This window comes from Giraffa tippelskirchi, chromosome 9 (assembly GCF_054371585.1).
Source record: "Giraffa tippelskirchi isolate mGirTip1 chromosome 9, T2T-mGirTip1v1.2.pri, whole genome shotgun sequence".
NCBI lineage: Eukaryota > Metazoa > Chordata > Mammalia > Artiodactyla > Giraffidae > Giraffa > Giraffa tippelskirchi.
In genome coordinates, this window is record NC_137283.1 from 91497098 (window position 1) to 91515060 (window position 17963).

Here is a 17963-nt window from a genome sequence, read left to right on the forward strand (position 1 = left end):
AGGGATGGAGTGGGAGTTTGGGGTTAGCAGAAGCAAACTCTTATACAGAGAATGGATAAACAACAAAGTCCTACTGTACAGTACAGGGAACTATATTCAACATCCTGTGATAAACCATAATGGAAAAGAGTATGAAAAGAATATATACATATATATGTATAGCTGAATCACTCTGCTGTACAGCAGAAATTAACACAACATTATAAATCAACTATACTTCAAAAAAATAAACCAAGAAAATAAAGAACGGAATGTAGCTGCCTAGGCCTAGAGTGCTACCTGTTTATGGTCTCAGCATCTATGTGGGCCACCAGACACATGCTTGGGATCCCAGAGTAACAATTATGCTTCCTTTCACCCTCAAAGAGCACTAGTTTGCACAATAAATTATATGGTTATCCGGGGCATGGTGGTGGTGGTTTAGTCGCTAAGTCGTGTCCGACTCTTGCAACCCCATGGACTGAAGCCTGCCAGGCTCCTCTGTCCATGGGATTCTCCAGGCAAGAATACTGGAGTGGGTTGCCATTTCCTTCTGTAGGGGATCTTTCTGACCCATAGGTCAGTTTAAAAGAGATGGGTAGTTTTCTACTAATTATCCTTTACAAAAATTAAAATGGACCTTTATTTATAGATAAATACAAAAATGGCCCTCTTAGGCATTGTTTTATGCAAAGAAAGATTTTAAAAGGTAAACATCCAGATATAATAGGCAATCTTCTCATTGTTATCTTTTAGAAATCACTTCTTAAAATTAAGTTCTTTCAGACTTTGAACTCACCAAAGGCAGAGAGTATTAGTCCTTGAGTTTCCTGCTCTCTTACACACACCAGGGGGTGGAGTGGGGAGACCAGAGCAAGTGGGCTTTGGAAACCAAGTCTGAGCACAGAATGTATTAATATTTTCCTATAGAAACTACCACTTAAGTTGCAGTTCAATTAATAAAAATAGTATTGAAAATTAAAGTGTTATTTCACAATCGAGTCTAACTCTTTGCAACCCCGTAGACTATAGCCTGCCAGGCTCCTTTGTCCATGGGATTCTCCAGAGAAGAATACTGGAGTGGGTTGCTATTTTCTACTCCAGGGGATACAGAAATGAGACCTATCTAAATTTCATAGGAAAGGTGGTGATAGTAGTTTCAAGTTAAAAAAACAGTGAGAAGACTTCATAGGGTTTTAAAATGAAAGTTCAGGTACACAATAGAAAACAGCTCAATCTTTCTGCTAAGAATAAAAGTCTTCATTATTTATGACCATCAGGAAATGTGGGCAAGAGATGTGGTAAAAACATAATTAAAGATCAATGGTATTACATGTTTCAAAGTAGCGAAATATCATTTCTATAATTGTAGAAATAAAAAACTAATGTCTGAAGAAGTATAAATACTATTTTGAAATACTTAAAATAAAAAGCTAGGTCATAATCTTTAGTAAATATAAAGTCAATGAAATTTGCCTTTTGGTAAATATTGCATCTTGCTCCATTTCTTCAACACGGATCAAGAAGTACAACATCAGTAGCAAAATTCTACAACATCCTCTCTGCTCCATACACTTGGAAACTGGCAAAGTGCCCGCACCACTCCGGCCTCTGGGAGCTACGTACCAAGGGTGCACTGGGTGGAACTCCGGCCGACCAGGTGGCGGGGGCAACTTTCGGCTGCCAGTTTGCCCCCCCAGTCAACTTCTTCTCTCCAGCATTCCACTGAAGATCTCCCCTAAAATCAACCGTGCAAAACACACACACACAATCAGAAAAGAATAGTATGTGGCTCCTCAAATGTTGATTTTTATTTGGGATCAAGAAGTAATAAAGAGAATGGGATAAAACAGACAGAAGAGTCTTACCATATTGTATCTAAGAGAGCTTAAGAATATTTGACAAAAAAATCAATAGAGTTTTGACCTCAGTGATAACAGGAATTTCCTGTCACTGTTAATGGGAAAATGTGCCACAAAATTCAACTGAATTCATTACTGGTTACAAAAACTTCCAAGTAAGTATGTCATAAATACTGTGTATCCTTTGCTGAACTGATAATGAATCCATGATGGCACTTTCTGAATCTTAGTGGCTTCAACAGAAGGTTTCACACAATTGAATCATGACTACCACCTGCCTTCCAGTGACTGTAAGATTATATCTATTGTTAAATACATCCCAATTTCAGAGATGTTGAAATATGCATCTAAAAAAAGTGTATATTGTTTGTCATTTTTACTATTCTTCCTTAGAATTGACTCCATGAGACACTTTTTAAAATCAATGTTAGCTAGGAATATTACAATGAATATTTAAAGCTATTAAAGTATTCAAACCACAATTCCCAAGTATTTCTAGATATAATTTAGTGTGAATCTGGAGACTGAAACAGATTATTCCTTCTCATTGCAGAGTCAATAGTTTGGAGGTTCCAGTAGAATAACAACAAAAACAAAAACTGACAATGAAATAAAAAACAATTTAGAAGTTACCTAGCCTGAGAATGAGTAATACTCCATTAAGTACAAGGTTTGATAGTCTCAAACAAGTACAAATACACTGCCATAGGAAAACCAGACAGTTTCAAAAATACTTACTTTTTGGAAGTGGTACCAGAAATTCCAAGATCTATAAATGGATAAGAGAAAAAAAGAATTTAAATCTCTATACTCAGCTTAAATGATATGACATTTAAAAGATCAAAGAATCAGAGGTCTAAAAAAAGTCCATATTTTGCATACAAATGACTGCATTTAGTTTTACAGAGGAGAAACCACTTTAGGAAACATATTCACGTGTCCAATATTTTCTTTCACTTCACGTTATTCTTAAGGATCAAACTTTCAAGTCAATTGGTGTTCAGAAATGAATGAACTTAGGAGGCTTGAGACTGCTATCTTAGGAAGGCCTGTCTGGCTGGGAACTTGGCTAATATAAACTGTTCTCTGTGCTCAGTGGCTAGGTCGTGGCCCACTCTCTGAGACTCCATGAGATTTCCCAGGCAACAATACTGGAGTGGCTTGCCATTTCCTTCTCCAGGGGATCTTCCTGACCCAGGGATGACTGGCCGGCAGGTTCTTTATCACTGAGCCACCTGGAAAGCCAAATTGTTCTCTACACTGAGATAATACTTTCCTAATGATAAGCGTGGCTCACTTGTCTGAACTGTACAATTAACTAGGTTTATGCTGAAAATCTGCTTTCCTTTCAGGAGACTGGCTGGTATTTTGGTACATGTTAGGCAGAGTGCCTATAGGATGAGGATCCAATAAAAACCTTGGATGCCGAATCTCTATAAAGGGCTTTCCTGGGCAGAAAACTTTATGTGTTGTTGCATATTTGTGTGTTCTTCCCCTCCTGGGGAGGAGAGAGCATAAGGAAGTCCATGTGTGGATTCTTCTGGACTTTTCCCTTGATGATCCAGCGTAATCTTAGCTGGGAGTACAACCATGTGCTGACTCCCTTGGGTCCTTCTAGTGAATCTACGAATTATGTGAGTTGTCTTGGCAATTCCTGACCCAGTGGGTTAAATCATTCTGCTCTAATCTCAATTCATTTAGTACTACAGCAAATATTTATTGAGCCCCCATATGCCAGGCACTGTTCTAAGCAAGTGAGATAAGCCAGGGATGCAAATAAAGATCCCAGTCCCAGAGGAATTTGCATTCTCTTGGGGTGAGATGGATGAAAAAACAACAAAATAATAGAAGAGTATATAAGCTACAAGAGGCGATACAGTGAGCCTATGGAAAAATGAATATGAAGAACAGGGTAAGAGAGAACTGGTGGGTTAGGTTGAGAGTGAGGGGCAGGCAGCATTAAATAGGGTACTCAAGGAAGCCTCATGGGGTGAAGCTTGTGCAAAGCTGCACAGAGATCTGGGGAAGAGCTTTCTAGGAGAGTCACCTGGTACCCTCTCTGGTGAATGGTAACTGTATGTTTAACATTTCCAGAAACTGCCAAATCACTTTTCATGGCAGCTGCTCAATGTCATCAATACATTCTCCCCAGCAATGTTAGAGAGTTTTAATTTTTCCAGGTCTTCATCAAGACTAGTTATGATCTCTCTTTTTTATTATAGCCATCCTAATGGGTGTGAACTAGCTTCCTCGTTGGCTCAGCGGTAAAGAATCTGCCTGCAGTGCAACAGACTTGGGTTCAATCCCTGGGTTGGGAAGATCCCGTGGAGAAGGAAATGGCAACCCACTCCAGTATTCTGGCCTGGAGAATTTCACAGACAGAGAAGCCTGGCGGGTTACAGTCCATGGGGTTGCAGAAGAGTTTGACATGATATAGCAACTAAATGGCAAAAAATGGTTGTGAAGTGATATTTCACTGCGGTTTTGATAGGCATTTCACAGATGACTGACGTTGAGCCCCTTTTCATGTGTATAATGGCCATAAGTATATATTCTTTGGAGAAATGTCTTCTTTAAATCATGGGAATGGAAAATAAAAATATGTCTGCAGGAATACTGCATAGGAAAAAAGTTGTCTCAGGGATCTGCTAAACTTTTGATATAGCCTTGAGTGAAACAAAAGGTATTGGTGATGGTAAGCCCATTCACCTTAACAAAAGAATTAAATCCAGAGTTAAAACAAGGCCAATCTTTGTAATAACTCCCTCATCTCCTACGATTCTCTCCCTCACTTACCCAGCTCTAGTCACTAATGTCCACGGAACTCCTTGAGTATGCCAGGCAATCACTTGCCCAGTGACTCTGCACTGGCCATCTCCTTTGCCCACAAATTTTTTCCTTCAGATATCCATTTGACTCATTCCTTTACCTTCAAATCGTTGCACAAATTTAACCTTCTCAGCGAGGGCTACTCTGTAGCACTTACAAACCCTCTTTGGCTGTCCTGTTTTTTCTTCATGGATGGCACTTGCAACCTAACATATTAGAGAATTTACTTATTTGAAAATATTTAATGTTGTCTCTGCCCTTCTAAGCACTGTAAGAATAGAAATTTCTATCTGCTTTGTTCACTGATTTATCTCTAGAACCTGGAAGACTGCCTGGTGCTCAATAAATATTTGTTCAATGAATAACTGAAACAACTTGGATACTCAATTGGTAAATATGTTACTTCCAAATGAAATAAAAAATTAAATACTTTATTTAAGATAATACACTTAGATTTCATTCTACATGCTCTCTAATTACACCTTTGGTAATTCAGATTAAAAGTGGCCTCTATGTTGCTTGTGAGACAATGGCACAGGGACTGTGTATCTTCCAAGGAGTTGTGCCGGGTAAAACACTAAGAATTTCTGTCTACTCCTTGACATACTCACCTATAAGTGAATCCAGAAACAATACATACAAAAAAAAAAAGAGACAGAAAAAATTCCCATATGATTCTGCTAAAGAAAACTATTCTATTACTCACTGCCTACTAAGCTGGCAAGAGATGAGTCAAGGTCACTCCCAAGGGCTTTGCTTGCCGCCATTGCAGGACTCGGTGGTACCAGTGAGATGGGTGCAGGCTGACCGGTTGGTGCCATGGTTGGCATCAGAAGATCACCTAGACCATCAAACACTGGAAATCAAACAGAACAGGTTCAGAATAATTGCAAAAGAAATATGCAAAATCAAAGGTAAACTCTTTTGAAAAAGAATGCAACAAGTACATTTACAATTTTATCAAAGAAGGCCTTTAATCCATACTTTTAATGACTATAACACCAAAAGAACATCTCTACATATGTCTACTCATAAAGTATGGAAATACTAATGAACATGAAAGTGGAAAAAAAAATTGTGTAACGTTCAGGAAAGAGTACAGACTTGGGAATCAGAATTTGGCTCAATGTCAGCTGCCTGCCTCACTAGTGTGTGACTTTGAGAAAGTAACTGTCTGAGTTTTTATTACCTGTAAGTGGGAAGAGTACAACTACAACATGGATTTGTTATGAAAATTAAACTAGATGATATATGTCGTGCCTTCACTATAATGCTCACTCAAAATAGGCACTCAATATGTGGTAGTTACAATGCCTACTTTCATAAAAATTCTTAAATGAGAAAGAAAGTCTGAATCTCCTAATCCCTATGAAATCAGTGCTGGAATAAAATCTGACCTGATGATTAGTACCTATTACTAAATATCTGAAAAACATACTATAGAAGTAAGAATTTTGGTTTTTGTTTCTTTCATTGTAGTATTCGCTTTTGGTTCTACCTTTAAGGGCATAGCTACAGTATACACTATTTTCAGTATTAAGAATCATGCTATTATTGATGGTTCCTGATCAGCATGTAACAAATGACCATTTGTTTAGTTCCTAGAATACAAAAAGACTATTCAAAAATGCTGGCTCATAGGATTTGTACAAAAGCTTCTGCTGATAACTACATTAAAAGTTTTATGGTTGCTACTTTTTTATATATATAAAAAAACAATGCATATTTACCATATACACACCACTCTACAATAATTCTAAATTAAAAAAAGGACAGCATTCAACTCAGCACTGGCAATGGAAGCAACCAAATTGTCAGGCAGAGGATATAGTTAGGGTGTTTCTGAAACACAATTACCAAAAACTCACCAATTGAAAATTTGTAGTAGGGACCCAGCATGAGAAGAGTAGAGTGGAAGAGAATACAAACAGAATGACAGCAGGATGCAAGGTTAAAGGCAGGCAAAGAATACTATTTGTGTCAACTTCATAAAATTGAGGGCCAGGCAAACTTCAGAGAGTGTAAGCAACAGCAGTGGCAGTGTCTACACATTGAGATACTGCACAAAGATTTAGCACAAAGTATTTGTTTTCCCTTAACTTTCTCCAAACCATGTGCATATAAGCTCATGCAAACAGATGGTGTGCATGTTGTTAGATTTCTGCTAAAAAGTAAAAACAAAAACAGAAAGGGACTGCAGGTTATTCTTAAAGCCACCAAAATGTATGGAAAATAATTATTTAGGTTACAGAAGGAGAGATTTATTGAACAGTTTTAAAACCAGGTCTTCATTAAATATTTGCTTATAAATTTCCTGATATCACACGAACCTGAGGTGGTGTATTTTAGAAACAGAACAAATGAAAAGAATGTTTGAAAAATCACTGCCTCACCTGAAGGATCAAAGGAGCTGCTGCTAGAAGTTGAAGGCGTTGTTCCAAAAGCTGCCTCAAAATTGGGCTGTAGCAGGTTATTCTGAGCTGGAGTCACTGGTGATGGAGAAGGAGCCATGAAAGAACCCCCAAATCCTGGGAAAAAATAGTTCCAGAAAAATGTAAGCAGAAACAACTAAAGATAGGTAAAGGGCAATAAAACAGAGTCAGCAGAAGTAACAAAAGACCAAAAAGGTACTGAGTGCATATGAATGAGAAGGCAATGAAACCCAGGAAGTTATGCTTTTGAAATAGTTTTTCAAGTATCTCAAAACCTGTCACGTAATAATGAGAGATTTAATTTAACTGGAAATCGGAGAGCACATAAGACTTTATGTCCCTGTTAAGAGAACCTGCAGCAATCCAATCTACCGTTATAATAGAGTACATCAAGCTGAGATGGTTTTGCTATGGTTAAACTTCAGATAGTTATTTTTGTATTTAAATTTTGTTTCTTCAAATCACAATACCAGGTACCTCGAAAATGCTTAGTTTACACATTGGCTCAGTATAATAACAAAATGCAAATCAGAAAAACATGCATGTATCCTGCCATCAACTCCTCAATATATTTCTTATATGTTCCAGTCCTATTGCTGCCATTGACAAGTTTAGGCTCACCCAATACAACGCAAAGCGGCTTTCTGCCTCTAATCTGTAGCTCCTCCAACCTAGCCTTTACAGTGCAGCCAGTGTGATCTTTCTGAGTAGAAAATGCTGACAAAGTTACTTCTCTAATATCCTTCATGGGCTCCCCAGAACTTTCAGATTCATATAATGTGGGTTCCTTTATAGAGCAAACAAGCGCGTCTGTCTCTGGACCCCCTTCTCCCCTCCCTGCTAACTCAATTGCGGCCATAATACATCACAGTGAGTCAAACATCAGCCCCAGGAGGGCTTCTTTGCCTCCTATCGCAACCCACAGCTACCAGCCACAACGACCCTGCCCCTCCGACACCTGGTATACATGGGTGATGTGTGCTGCTTCTGTGCTCTCAGCACTGGTACATCTCCCCACCCTACTCATATACCATACTTTATTTCCACCCCAAGTCCCCGCCCTGGGGATGGCTTTTGGGTGTCAGAAACCGTCTTTTTTCACCTTTTCCATGAATACTCAGCCAAATGTCTAAAACACTGAATTAACACTTATTGAATGAAGGGTACTTTTGAATTTAAAAGGTGAGGAAAATGCAAAGACCTCAAATTAAGTGTTTCTCTTTTGAAGCCTGGAAGTAAATTATTGCTGTCAATCAACAGATAGAAGCAGAGTTCACTGTGTATTGCTTCTGTACAAAAAGATGCAGCCTATAAAGAAAGTGACTCCTTAAGAAGACATTAGATGATGTCGTATTATCAAACTTGTATCAAAATTAAAGAAGTCTTTTTTATACTCAGTTTGAGTATATATATATATACATACATATAATATATATATACATATAACATATATATATACATGTATTCTTTTCTCATCTAGCTATATCTTTTCTTCACAAAATGCTTGCCAAAAAACATAAAGAATGTTTACAAAAAACCTTCAGCTTACACTTCGTAACAGTCAATTTATAATTTTGGAAATGACTTCCATTGAAATTCTCCAGTTACTATTTCTAATCACAAAGTCATTCTGTCCCTGGAAATGGATAGTGACATTGGCTTAGGTTTCCTTGTTTATGTATGAAAAAATGCAACTTGGAGAACTGTTACCTATTAGAAGATGCTCTCTAAAATTCATGGGGACTACCTGAAGTGATTTTAGCAGTATTCAAGTGACTTAAGGATCATGTAACCTTCCTAAATGAAGATAAGACATCCTGTAGGTATTTAAAAATATCATAATGAAGTGAAGATGGGATAAATGCAATTATTTTTGAGGATATGACCATTTTGGTTTTAGGGAGATTGGTTGCTACGTTAAGGCTGACTTCTTAGAAACATCCCTCACAAGTTGGAATACAGTTGTGGGAAATCTAGGCAAAGGGTGTGGTTCTCTGTTACAGGTGAACATGGAAACAACTGTCCTTGATGCTCAGTTTCTTGAAATTTGGTCAAGAAAGGACAATTTATTCTAGGATCACAGCATATCAGTGTTGGAAAGGACATTAAGATCAGCTAATTCAATCCTATCTTTTCACAGCTAGAAAAGATGCAAAGGGAAGTTAATACACTACCCGTGACTCAGTAATAAAAACCATGTGCATTTACCCAGGGCTCAACTGCTTAGTGCTGCTGAGTTTCATAAGGTAAGGGGATCATTCCCATAGATGAGTAAATAACACTATTTAATGAAAAAAAACCTCTGCTTTCTCTATGAAAGTGAAGGTTTAGCCAAAATTGGCATGAGGCTCACCAAATGACAGGCACATACTGAGCAATTTTTTTAGGTTGAACTATCTGAGCCACATATATTGCCAACATTCGACCATTTTGATCCTACAAAAATAGCAATTTTATATCATTCAACCTAAGATATATATTAGCTCATTTAAGCCTCACAATCACTCCAGGAATTTTCATGAATGAGGTAACTGGGGCCAGAGAGGTTAAATAATTTGACTCAGGTGACCTGATGGCAACTGCGGAGCCAGGATTTCAGAAAGGAATCTTCCAGAACTCTGGTTCTTCCCAATACTACTTGGCCTCTTTCCTACAGCCAGGAGTGAGGCCAGAGTTATCCCCTTCTGATAGGTTTATAAAGTCAACAGAGATCTGGAAAGATGGCTTTTCCCCATTATACTCAGTTCTTATGAAGCAGGCACCTTCACAAACCTAGACTAATTACAAAGCTATAAAGTGATATAAAATAACCAACTGATTATTATATTGAGGAAGAAAAATCTGTCTCTTTACTCTGAAGAAAGAGTTCAGCAGGAAAATGACAGACATTAGTAAGGAGTTTGGAGAACTCCTGTTAAGTGAAAAGTTTGAGAGACTTGGAATAGAGGTAAGGAGTAAGAGAACACTAATGACGACTCTTTCTTTCTCTTTGGTTCTGAATTGTATTGAGAAAGTCTATGCAACTGAAAATAAAGTAATAACTACTAGGCTTCCTGCCTATATATATATATGTCTCAGATGTCCTGCAGACATGTTTGAGCTGTCCTACAACAGAATCCCCAGCTGCATACTGCCTTTTATCACAGATGATCAGTCTTATGAATGTATCTCTCTACAGGGGAATGGCCTACACAGTTAATGAAGTTCTATTAATAGAGACATATCAAAACTGACAGTTGTCGTTTACACACATCACTTGGGTCGAGGGAGTACCATGTTAAAATTATTGGTAGATAAATACACTCCCACACACATTTCCCCACACTCACATGTGCTCTATTATGTTAAAGATGCTGTCATTTCCTTTATTCTCAGTGGTACAGTTATTAAGTCCATTCACTAAGATCAATCTGAGAGAGTCAATATTTCTAAGAATAACAGCGTGAGAACCTTCTGTCTGACAATTTTATGTTTCTGACCCCCAGAGAAGATTAAATGATTGGTCCTCTAGAGACCATACCAGTTAGTGGGAACTGTTATTAACTGCACACTGAAAGTTTTTATATTTTAAATCAGTTCAAGGACTTCCATGGCCCTGCTAAAGCTACCTGTGCCACGAAGTTAACAAAAAATGTGAAACTATGAAAGGTTTCCCTCCTGGGATGTTATTCTCCCATACCTGTGGAATTAAAACTAGGAACAGGCACTGTACTATGCTAGTACAGATTATGGTGCAGTTATCCCAGAATTGTCTCTTATGGAAGAAAATGCTTTTCCTGTTCAATGTCAACCTCAGAAGTTAGGCATATCCCTCAACATATCTAACCTCCCTCAATAGTCCATTTTTACATGGCCATCTAGGAAACTGTCTCCATATTTCAGACATCTGTATCTTCAGCTGATATCTCATGAGAGGAGTTTGACGGTTTTACTCTTCATTGGGTGAAAAAACATTTTATTTGTTATAATAACTCTCAAGTTCCCATCCAGACTCTGTCTGAGATGTGGGTGATACCTGTATCTCACCAGCAACCTCAATGACTTGGAGAGGTTTATTCTGTTAGCCTGTCCTCCTTGGATACAGAAGCTGCCTCTTCTAGAATGTTCTCTAGTTTCACCACACTGGGTACATCAAATAGAACCTGAAAGTTTACTCAAGGAAGTGGCCAAAATGATATTTTATTCACAGTTAAATTCTGGAATTGCAATTATTTCACAGCTCTAGAAGTAAATTAAATGAAGAATAACTAGTTTTTCTGGGATATGTGTCCTTTCAAGAGACTATCCATTTAGTCTTTGTTTTTGAGTTTTAAATTACACACTTAAATTTTTTTGAGGGGGTGCTACAATATATGAACTTTTTTATTAGTACATCAAATTATAAGATCTTATTCACTAAAAACAATGTGAAAAGACAACCCTCAGAATGGGAGAAGAAAAGCTATCACCAACCTAGACAACATATTAAAAAGCAGACACATTACTTTGCTGACAAAGGCCCATCTAGTCAAAGCTATGATCTTTTCAGTCGTCATGTATGCATGTGAGAGTTGGACTGTAAAGAAAGCTGAGTGCCGCAGAATTGATGCTTTTGAACTGTGATGCTGGAGAAGACTCTTGAGAATCCCTTGGACTGCAAGGAGATCAAACCAGTCAGTCCTTAGGGAAATCAATACCAAATATTCATTGGAAGGACTGGTGCTGAAGCTGAAGCTCCAATACTTTGGCCACCTGATGCGAAGAACTGACTGACTGGAAAAGACCTGATGCTGGGAAAGACTGAAGGCAGGAGGAGAAGGGGACGACAGAGGATGAGGTGGTTGGATGGCATCACCGACTTGATGGACATGAGTTTGAGCAAGCCCTGGGAGTTGGTGATGGGCAGGGAAGCCTGGCATGCTTGAGTCCATGGAGTCTCAAAGAGTTGGACACAATTGAGCAACTGAACAGGATGGGAGAAAATAATAGTAAATGAAATAACTGACAAAGAATTAATTTCCAAAATATACAAGCAGCTCATACAACTCAAAACCAGAAAAACAGACCAATCAAAGAGTGGGAGAAAGAACTAAAAAGGCATCTCTCCAAAGAAGGCACACAGACGACGAAGAAACACATGAAAAGATGCTCCACATCACTCACCATTAGAGAAATGCAAATGAAAACTACAATGAGATACCACCTCACACCAGTCAGAATGGCCATCGCCAAAAAGTCTACAAACAATGCATGCCAGAGAGGATGTGGAGAAAAGGGAACCCTCTTGCACTGCTGGTAGGAATGTAAGCTGATACAGCCACTATGGAAGATTGTATGGAGATCCCTTAAAAAGCTAGGAATAAAACCACCATATGACTCAGCAATCTCACTCCTAAGCATATACCCTGAGAAAACTAAAACTGAAAAAGACACATGTACCCAAATGTTCACTGCAGCACTATTTACAATAGCTAGAACACGGAAGCAACCTAGATGTCCATTCATAGATGAACGGAAAAAGAGGCTGTAGTACATATATACAATGGAATACCATCAGCCATAAAAAGAAATGCATTTGAGTCAGTTCCAATGAGGTGGACGAACCTAGAGCCCATCACACAGAGTGAAGTAAGCCAGAAAGAGAAATACAAACATCATATACTGACACACAATATGGAATCCAAAAAGATGGTACTGATGAATTCACTTTCAGGGAAGCAATGGAGAAACAGACACAGAGAACAGACCCATGGACATGGGGGAGGGGAGGAGGGACAGGGTGAGACGTATAGAGAGAGCAATATGCTGCTGCTGCTAAGTCGCTTCAGTCGTGTCTGACTCTGTGCGACCCCATAGACGGCAGCCCACCAGGCTCCGCCGTCCCTGGGATACTCCAGGCAAGAATACTGGAGTGGGTTGCCATTTCCTTCTCCAGTGCATGAAAGGGAAAAGCGAAAGTGAAGTCGCTCAGTCGTGTCCGACTCTTAGCGACCCCATGGACTGAAGCCTGCCAGGCTCCTCCATCCATGGGATTTTCCAGGCAAAAGAGTACTGGAGTGAGGTGCCATTGCCTTCTCCGAGAGCAATATGGAAACCTACAATACCACATGTAAAATAGACAGCCAACAGGAACCTGCTGTATGACCCAGGAAACTCAAACAGGGGCCCTGTGACAATTCCTGTGACAAGGGTGCGATGCGGAGGGAGCTGGCAGGGAGGCCCTAAAGGGAGGGGACCTGGGTGCACCTATGGCTGACCCCTGTTGATGTACGTCAGAAAACCATAAAATTCTGCAAAGCAATTATCCTTTAATCAAAAAGACCAATTAAAAACAAAGATCTTATTCAAAGTAGTGACCAATGTGAACAGTATTTCAAGATGTCCGCAACAACTATAACATAACATTAAACAAGTAACTGTGATCTCTATTGGTGAAAAGCTGCAGATATTGCTTATACTATTGTAAAAGTAATTTTACAATACTGATTTGCTGCATTTAGATTCCAGAGTAAAGCTAAAATTTCAGTTATTGAAAATAAAGATATAGTATTTCCCTCCATCAAGTTCACAGATACCCCTGACTTCTACCTAGGGTTAAGAAGCCCTGCTTTTAGGGCGAGTTCTGGACACATTCGGGACCCATGGTTGGAAAGATTTAGAGAAGCAAGACCCCACTCAAGAATCCCCTCTGTAGTGCAGATGGACATTCCGGGATGTTTCTTTCCTCCTATTCGTGGCAGTTGCTGGAGGTTCCCACTCAGAGCTTGTATGTTCAGGACCAGTTGAGGAGATATTTGAAAGCAAGTTCATCAACTCAAGTTCTGGTTTTCCTGACAACAAACTGCTTCCCAGTCCTTATTAGACTGTCAGCTAACTTAACATGTTAAGATGAATAATTCACTGTCTTCCACCTCAGAGGACTGCAGGGTGTGGCGCTGTGGAGCAGCCAAGGACTAGGGCAACCTGTCCACTGTGCTCATGGGGCAGTCCTGGGGGCGGATCTCCTTGGCCAGCTGCCCTTTCTTCTTCAATGTGCATGCCTCCTGGTAGGGTGGTGAGATGGGGGGCTGCCTGGGTGGAATGTATTTGTATTTTGAGCTGTCCTCTAGGTCCAGTGGTTAACTGTGGTCTGAATCATAGGCACTCAGGTCCCCAGAGATCACAAATGGCACAATGATGCGGCTGGGGCCATCCAATTGGTTGAAATCCTAAGAGTGATCCAGTAAGGGTTCGGTAAGGTCCGGCAGGAAGCCCTCAGGGGGAGTCGTAACCCTTACAGACAGCAAAGGCCTCGATGCTGGAATTGTGGCTGCTCCTGGGCTTGGCATATAGCACGCTGGAGAAGAAGACACACAGCTGGCTGTAGATCGGTGTCACATCCCGGCCTCAGAAGATCTTGGCCACAAAGCAGCCCCCTGGCTTCAAGACATGCTTAGCAAGGTTTAGAGCAGCTAGGAGGAGCGGGGCCTGCATATACTCATCAACATCGTGGAGGCCAGTTACATCAGGAGCCCTGTCACATACCACTAGGTCAGCGGGGCAGTCTTCAAAGTGCTGGATCTCCTTGGCAGTGGACAGCTGGGCGATAGCCCCCTGGATCTGTAACACACCTGGTGGTGGAGCCATTGCCTGAAGGTCCACAGCCAACACAAGGCCAGAACCCTGGCCCCCCATCTTCTGGCTCAGCACTTGGCTCCAGCTGCCTGGGCCGCACAGAGGTCAATCGCCCGGGTCACACCTTGGAAGAGCTGGAACTCCTCGTCAAGTTGCAACAGCTTGAAGGCACTGCGGGCACGCCAGCCATTCTCCTTGGCTAGGCGGTAGTAGACATCTCACTTGTCCTTTGATGACCGTCCCATCTCACACACCGTTTGCCCAGGGGCCTGCCAACAGTAAGCTCAAACTTTCGCAGTAGGGAGAAGAGGAACGAAGACAGCCGGTCCGTGAGCAGCACGAGCCTCTGCGAGAGCGCAAGCCCATGAGAAGTCGTAGGTTTTAGGCTTGTGTCCTTGGTCGCTCTGAAAGCCTGTCGCGCATGCCTAGGTGACCAGAGTGTGGCACGCCTGTCATCGTGTAACGCAGTGGCTCGTGCGAAGGCGGACCGGACCTGAACTTACCACATGACCGCCGGCATCTCGTGGCAACGTAGCCAGTCTGACGAACTGCCGTTCCCAACATGCAATGGGCGCGAGCAAAGCCACCGGTCTCGCAGGGCGAGACAGAAACATCGCGAGGCACGAGAACTCACATACTAATTTTTGATAGCGCTTTCTCCCCAATTTTGAGATGCTCCTTAAATTTTGGTTTAAAATCTCTAAAAATCATTTTAATATTTAGTTATGCTATATCTTTATTGCATTTCCCTTGGTATTTACATACAATTTTATTCACTCAAAAAAACACTGTAAAGCAATTATATTCCAATAAAAAAAAGCGGGGGGAATCTAACCGATGGTGTAAATGTAGAAAAGCTTCTCTTAGAGTATTCACATATTACAGAACTGTCAAATATCATGGTACCTTTCCCCATAAATTCCTTTTAAAAAAAAGGGCAATACAAGATAAAAATTGTTGAATTAAGCGTATTACTTCTTTAATAAAAACAAAACATGGTAACTGAAAGTAAGGTGTATTAAGAGCATCTAATGAACTGCAGGGGTGGCTTGTGTACAACTGTGATTTTAAGACCAATTTCGTCAACTCCTGGGAAATAATCAACTTTCTATTATACAATGTCTTGTTTTTCAATTTCATGTCTAAAAGGAAAAGAAGACATGCACCCTGAAATTTATATATTATCTGTTACTTATAAAAATATATCCAAACTTAACTTTCATAAAATACTATTTTATTTTAATGCAATTAATTACCAGCTAGTAGGTCTGTCGATGCTGACGAGCTAGAAGCAGCCTGAGGTGCAGGTTGGGGCTCAGAAGCACTACTTCCGAATGCATCTACCCATTATCCATTATGCAGCAAAAAAGTAAAAGAGTGTAAACAGTAAGTAAGGGAAGTGATTTGCTGAGAAATGCAGACATGACACTCTGTGGTAAGCTTGTCTCCTGTGGCTATGTGAAATGACTGAATGGACTGAATTATGCTCTGACCAGCTCATTCTCTCAAAAGAAGAGTTCTAGGATATTTAAAAATTAACACCTCTTTGTAAGAGTAAGAAAATTATTTTTCTTCTTTTTTTAAGGGCTAAATCCTATAATCTGTCAAAACAGGATCAAAGTTTTAAAGTTTTTTGCTCAAAGAATTCCCTCCCATTAGGACTCTATTAAACAAAATTTAATAAACTTACTTCAAGCAGCAGCTGCCCTACGCCCTACTTGTATCAAAGTTTAGTGATTTTGCCACAGGTTTTGAGCCTCTGAATGTCATAAACTGCAACACCTTTGTACCTCTCATATTCCTTTCATGGCACTCACCATAATGCATCAATGTATCCTAACTACTCAATGTGGGTTTCACTTGCTAAGGATGGTATTTTAGCCCACAGCATACACATTTATGGAAATTCATAAAGAAATCACTCCAAACTTGGACTTTCCCCAATAAATTTACTGCTAACAGAAGATACTGAATGTATCATCCAAATGAGTATTTCTAGAGTTAACTCAGTACATCTGCCTTTCTTCCAATAGAATACAGGAAAAGAAAAATGCATTTAAGTCAGTGAAACATCTTCTAGTTCTCTGGGAGGACTTAGGAACATTAACCTCAACATAAATAAACCCTATGGAATAATGCATGACATCTAGAGCTTATGCTTTCAATTTTCACTGGCTTATCTTTTTTCAATTCCAAATTATCTATGTTTACATTGCTTTAATAAAGAACTTGATTTAGCTGACAGATCAGGATTACCAAGGAAGAGCAGTAGCAGGAAATTCCAATCAATTGATTCTACATTAGGATGAATGAAAAGTTAAAAACACAAGACTGCAAATGAAAAATCATCTGGTTTTGTTAGGACATGCACTAAAAAACAGGATGAGCTGATGAGGATGAAGATGATGACGACAAAGAAATGGAAAGATCTTAAAAACGTAAGTTCACATTTAAAAGATGAAAATAACTTCACATAGTCAAAAGAAAAAAAAATAATGAAGTACAATGAAGTACAAGATCTCAAAACTATTCTGAGGGGGAGAAAGGATTTTGTGAGTGTTGAAGGAGGAGAGATACGCACCCCCAAAAAGGTCTATCACACCTGAAGAATCCACTTTTGCTGGCGAGGCAGTGGTTGCAGGAGATGGTGCTACAAACGTATCCACTGCAGCAAAGCACATAACAGGGCACAGGGCGCGTCACCCAAAGGAAAATGAAACCCTGAGCCTCGACAAATAGCTTCCTGAGATTTCATGTTGAATAACAGGAAGATCTATCCTCTTAAGTTAGACAGTCTTAACAGTTAAGTAAAAGCCAACAGATTTAAAAATACATACTTCACAGAAGAAAATAAAACTTGACTCCCTGAGGTCACAGGATGTAGTATGAAAAAGTTTTTCTCTTTCCAGTTGGTAGTAGATTTGAAATATAGGGGGTCATCAATTGGGGATGGACCAAAAATGAGATTTTTTTTTTTTAAGTGAATTTTGAGTGTAAAAGAACTCAAGACAACCCTCATATTTTCGCATCTGTCTCTCCATACATACCCCCACCCCCACCACTAAGTCATCTCGAAGGCTTGACCTTGGCAGAAGCACTCACCGGATAGGAGGTCAGCAGTGAGAGAGCTCTCAGGCACAGGAGAGGCCCCTTGTGGTGGAGAGGAGAAAGCATCTTCCCAAAGTGAAACAAACCAAAACCAAGCAGAAGTGAGTAGAGAGCTGAAATCACAGTCAGAAATCTAACAAGTGCATTATCACAGGGGTGG

General features: G+C 39.8%; 1 protein-coding gene and 1 pseudogene across 24 annotated transcripts in view; both read right to left on the reverse strand.

Moving 5' to 3' along the window:
• The window catches only part of SNAP91 (synaptosome associated protein 91), a 156198-nt gene that overhangs the window by 20782 nt on the left and 117453 nt on the right, over positions 1-17963 (reverse strand). For 8 of the 24 annotated variants that reach the window (XM_081530468.1, XM_081530484.1, XM_081530480.1 and 5 more), the window contains 6 exons: positions 17798-17869; positions 17277-17360; positions 7064-7198; positions 5377-5526; positions 2580-2610; positions 1606-1717 (listed from right to left, as the gene is read on the reverse strand). In XM_081530468.1, the coding sequence (XP_081386594.1) occupies positions 1606-1717; positions 2580-2610; positions 5377-5526; positions 7064-7198; positions 17277-17360; positions 17798-17869 (584 nt within the window). Of the gene's footprint in view, positions 1-1605; positions 1718-2579; positions 2611-5376; positions 5527-7063; positions 7199-15951; positions 16036-17276; positions 17361-17797; positions 17870-17963 lie in introns of all 24 variants that reach the window. The other 16 variants (XM_081530487.1, XM_081530485.1, XM_081530490.1 and 13 more) reach the window with 4 other exon arrangements.
• On the reverse strand, positions 13894-14850 carry LOC145521678 (tRNA (cytidine(32)/guanosine(34)-2'-O)-methyltransferase pseudogene; annotated as a pseudogene).